General features: G+C 39.1%; 1 protein-coding gene across 1 annotated transcript; it reads right to left on the bottom strand.

Moving 5' to 3' along the window:
- Window positions 1–3,827, bottom strand: LOC106632939 (sterile alpha motif domain-containing protein 3; the record flags this gene model as incomplete). Its single annotated transcript, XM_042217959.1, is given in 2 exon segments — window positions 1–976; window positions 3,635–3,827. A coding segment is annotated over 1 exon segment (669 nt), but the record flags the coding sequence as incomplete, so codon positions are not given.
- Window positions 3,828–4,761: the final 934 nt, after the last annotated feature.

Raw genomic sequence — 4,761 nt, 5'->3', positions numbered from 1 at the left:
GTATTTTAGGCTTACTTTCCAGCCTTCACATCCCGTCACAGATCCGGTCTCTTTGAGAAAGGGATATTTTTGAATTAACGCTTTAGCGACATCATCAATATCTCCACTTGATGGATAAACTTTGTATTTTGCAATTTCTGAGGCCAACATATCTAATATGTCAGATTTGAGTTTTGGGCTCGGGTCTAAGAGAATCCCATTGTTTTCATATTCTTGCTGGGCTCTGTGTAACTGAAACTCCACATCAAAACTAAACTTTGGTATTGGAAAGTTTAAGGGCCATTTCCGCAAGCGAAGAGATGAACAGGAAGCACTGGAGTCTGAGGAGGAAAGGATGTCAGTGTCCGGCAAGGATGGTGCATCAAACTGTGGTAATGTCTCTCTGGAGGCAGCTGTGGGTGCTGTGGTGGGCACAGTGGACGGCGCAGAGTTTAAATTAGTGTAAATTACTTTGATTGTACTCTTGTCTTCAATGTCCCCAGTTGTGGTTAGATTCATGTATTCATTGTCAAACTCAACATCTCTATATTGAAGCCTGAAATCTTCAGTCAATCCAAACTGTCTTTGTATTTCCTCTTTTAAAATGTCCACTGAACCAGGGATTCCAGAAGGAAGCATCAACTTGGATGAATTGTCCACTCCAAGTATCACCCTCAAAGTAGCAGCCATTCTTCAAGCTGAAAAACAAGACCAGTGCATAGATTATCCATTGGGATTTTTTTTTTAAGAAATACTGTCCAGCAGACAATATTTCTAAATACATACATAGATAATTCCTGGATCATGAAACACTACTCAATACAGTCTAAAGAACATGACATTTTTATTTGTATTGCACTTGTTGCCACAAATGTTTGTTTACCTAACAATGAGTGAAAGCAAATAAAACAATTACCAATGTGAATATGTCTTTTTAAGGTGACCATCCGCAAGTGTCCCACTTCATAGTCGCATAGAGGGTATGGGTCGGCCAGCTCTGTCATGGATACAACAACAACATCTGTTGTTGTTTGTAGGTGAAAAGCTCTATAGTGCTCCATGTACCATGAATTTAGTCTTTTCAGAATAAGGAGGGTCTCTTTTTTAATAATGCACAAATGTTGAATTTCACAGAAATCTGGTAGCCCACCACATGATCCGTGCACAACAATCATCCCCTTTTTGTACTGAATATTGTTTACAAAACCGCCAGTGGCTAAGTTAACAGCAGTCACGTCTGGATGTTTGTTAGAGATACTTTTCACAACATTGTCTTTAAGGACATCCAATGGCACTTCTGTCACGCGAGTAACATCTGTAGAGTTTTCATCATCAGGACAAAGCATTCTATATGCAACCATTAACTGATGTTTACGAGCTAAAGAGCCGGCTATGTTTCTGAAGCTTTTGATGTTCCGAACAGCCTGTTTGAAGAAACTATGCTTGGCCTCAAATCTCATCGTCCATAACGAGACAAGAGGACCAAAACATTTGATCATTTCTGCATAGTGCTCAATAAAGTGGTGTTTAGGCATCAGTTTTTGGTTAGGAAATAGTTGTTGGTAACGCTTTCGGTGCTCTGAGACCTTACATTCCAAATATGCAACAGATTGAAGACTGTGAACAGGAGCTACTACAAGCTCGACAATATCTTTTAAGTCTAAAATAACCAGCCAGGCTGGTTCATCAGCAGGGACATTTGGTCCAATGATAAAAGGAAGCAAGCGAATAAGACACCAGTTTTCATGTGCGTTTACCCCCAAGAGAACGTCTCTTCTTCTTACTTACAGCTTTTGATAACACAGTGGGGTGATTAGTTTTATCTCCTTCCTTGTAAGGAAAAGAACGAATACGATTGTTCAGTTGTTCGAGAGAAAAATACTTTTTTGACACAGAAGGTCAATACACTGGGCCAACTCGACAGGAACGATTCCTTCAAAGAAATCGTGCACAATGTCGGGAGGGTAACCAGTAACAACATTAAAATACGAGAGGTTATCCGTTAAAACACACGATTTTCTTACACCTAAACAGTTCACACCTTGTTCTTGAGCAGTCTTGATATGAAGCCGATGATTTTCCTTTGTTCTTCGTTCAAATGATCCTGTCTTTACCTCACACGTATTTATATCAGAAAGCTGGGCTGTACAGAAACGACAAAAATAATTAGCTGAAAAATTCTCCACAAATCCTCCAAGCCCATGGGCCCCCAGATTATCAGCAACGACACACTGAACTGTACCCTTGATAACCGAACCAAGGAGGGGCACGAATAAACCTTGCTTCTCAAGTCTGACTAAATCACACAGCAGAGGCTCAAATACTTTTTCATAACCAAAAGATTTAATTAATTCACTTTTACACAACAGTGCCAAGTAGATTGAAGAAAGGGCAGAGTTGCAACCAGAAGGCAAGTTGCCCAGAATCCAATAAACCGCACAAAGTTTATGTTTTTTGCGAGATGTTCCTAGTGGGTTGCACACTTCAAAATCATCAATATATAGGCATAATGAAATTCTGAGCTCTTCACTTGAAAAAAAAATATTGTTCTTCTGATTCTCACCGTCCTGAAAACATGTAAGCAGTTGTGAATTTGAATGACTCCGTTTATAGTTTTCAACTAGCTTTCCAACAATATCTTCACGTTGAAGTAACTGCTCCAATAACTTTAGCAGTGGAATATATTGAAAGGTTTTTTTTGTTTTTTCCTCTAGAACATATTCCTCTGGCTCAACAACATTAAACTTTTCATAGTAAAACTTCTTGCGCTTAAATGTTGTTTCAAGTGATCCTCCTTTTGCAATACTTCTAAGTAGTGGATTTCCAGTGTATAATGCAGTGCACAATTCATTCACTAGCGATGCACTAACCTCAATATTATGCTCCTTGAGAACGGCCAAAGTTAAGCTATTTGTTAAGGGTAAAGCAGAAGTAGTGAATAGAAAATGTAGTCCCTCGAGTAAATTGTCAATTGCTGATGTTGGTACATGTGAAAAGACCTCCAACTTTAACAAAATCAAGGCAAGGTTTTTAACTACAGCTTCCTCCAAATTTTCACTAACTACACCAGCTTCACAATCCAAGTCAGAGGGCCCTTCATCTGCAGACTCCTCAGCAAGATCATTCTTACTTGTAAATTCAGTTCTTTTCACTATTTCATTTTTGAAATCTCTTAGCGTGCATGAAGAATGTTTTCTACTCTTGTGTGTCTGGAAAGTACCGTACACATTAGTTTTGAAAGAACAATTTTGATAAACACAATCTACTGTCTCCAACCTCTTGAGATGTTTATTAATATGGAGGAAGTATTCTCTGCTTGTTGATATGTGGCTTTCAGGACAAGAAGGACAAGTCAAAATAACATGTTCTACAGTGTGAGAGGGCTTAGCAACATGTGCACGACTTAGATGAGTCCTAAGACCACCCCATGTTTTGAAAGTACAAGGACAATGACTGTAAATGCACGGATATGAGCGTCTCAGACCAAGAATGGAGTGTTTAAGTCTCAAGTGTTTTAGAATTTGGTACCTTTTAGATACACTTAAAGAGCAAAGCTTACAACACCACATTCATAACCTAAAAGACCAAATAAGAGAATTCAAAATGTAAAATTGCGTATTAAGGAAAAAGTAAATAATATGAAAGCATTAGGTACCTTCAACATGCACTTTTGGAGCACAGCTCAAATCTCCGCAGCTCCAAATTCCACAACCAGCAACCTGAGAGAAAAAGAAAACCAGAAAAAATTAATCGTGTACAGTGAGACACATGCAAAGGGGTAGCACAGAGATGGTCTAAACTTAAGAACAATCCTGTTTCTTTTAAAATGTATTAATAATACAAGTTAAATTTCAAATGTACTCATTTCATAAATCTGTTCCTGTGAGCACGTTTACCATTATGTACCGGAGCAGCCCAGTCTGTGAACGTGACCCCCACTTGCCCCCAAAAATAAAATCAAGTATACTGGGTGGTTAGTGCTCCGTTTGTCGGTTTGTGCTGGTAAAATCATCGTTTGTATCGCTAGGTGTCAAAGATATTACACTTTTATTTAATAGGTCATTCAGAGTTCACCCCCCCCCAAGCAACACGACAATGGCCCAAAATAGGCCAAAACAAGGCAGAGTGAAGCTGACCCCCCACCCACTTGAAACGTAAAGGCAAATAGGCGGAGCGGTTAGTGCTACGTTTGTGCAGATTTGTGCAGGTAAAATTAGCGTTTGTGCTGCTACGGTTTCCGAGATATTAAACTTTATTTTATAGGTCATTCAAAGGTCACCATCCCCCCAGACTGCTCCAAAACGGGCCAAAATGGTCTACTTTTTTAGTGCTACGTTTGTGCTGATTTGTGCAGGTAAAATTAGCGTTTGTGCTGCTATTCTGTGATATTAAAGAGATATTTTTCTGAAATGAACATCACCATCCCCCCAGACTGCTCCCAAAAACAAACCAAAATGGTCTACTTTTTTAGTGCTACGTTTGTGCTATTTGTGCAGGTAAAATTAGCGTTTGTGCTGCTACAGTATCGAGATATTAAAATTTATTTTATAGGTCATTCAAAGGTCACCATCCCCCCAGACTGCTCCAAAACGCACCAAAATGGTCTACTTTTTTAGTGCTACGTTTGTGCTGATTTGTGCAGGTAAAATTAGCGTTTGTGCTGCTTCTGTTTTAAAGATATTAATGAAAATGAAAAGGTCAACAGCCCCCCCACATTACCCAAAATCCAACAAAAGTGGTATCAAACGTTTGTGCTACGTTTCTGCTGGTTTGTGCTGCTTT

This window comes from Haplochromis burtoni, unplaced genomic scaffold, assembly GCF_018398535.1.
Source record: "Haplochromis burtoni strain Fernald_Lab_line unplaced genomic scaffold, NCSU_Asbu1 Contig_4068, whole genome shotgun sequence".
Classification (NCBI taxonomy): Eukaryota; Metazoa; Chordata; class Actinopteri; order Cichliformes; family Cichlidae; genus Haplochromis; species Haplochromis burtoni.
Note: the sequence above shows the minus strand (reverse complement) of the source record. Positions and strands in the feature narration are given on the sequence as shown.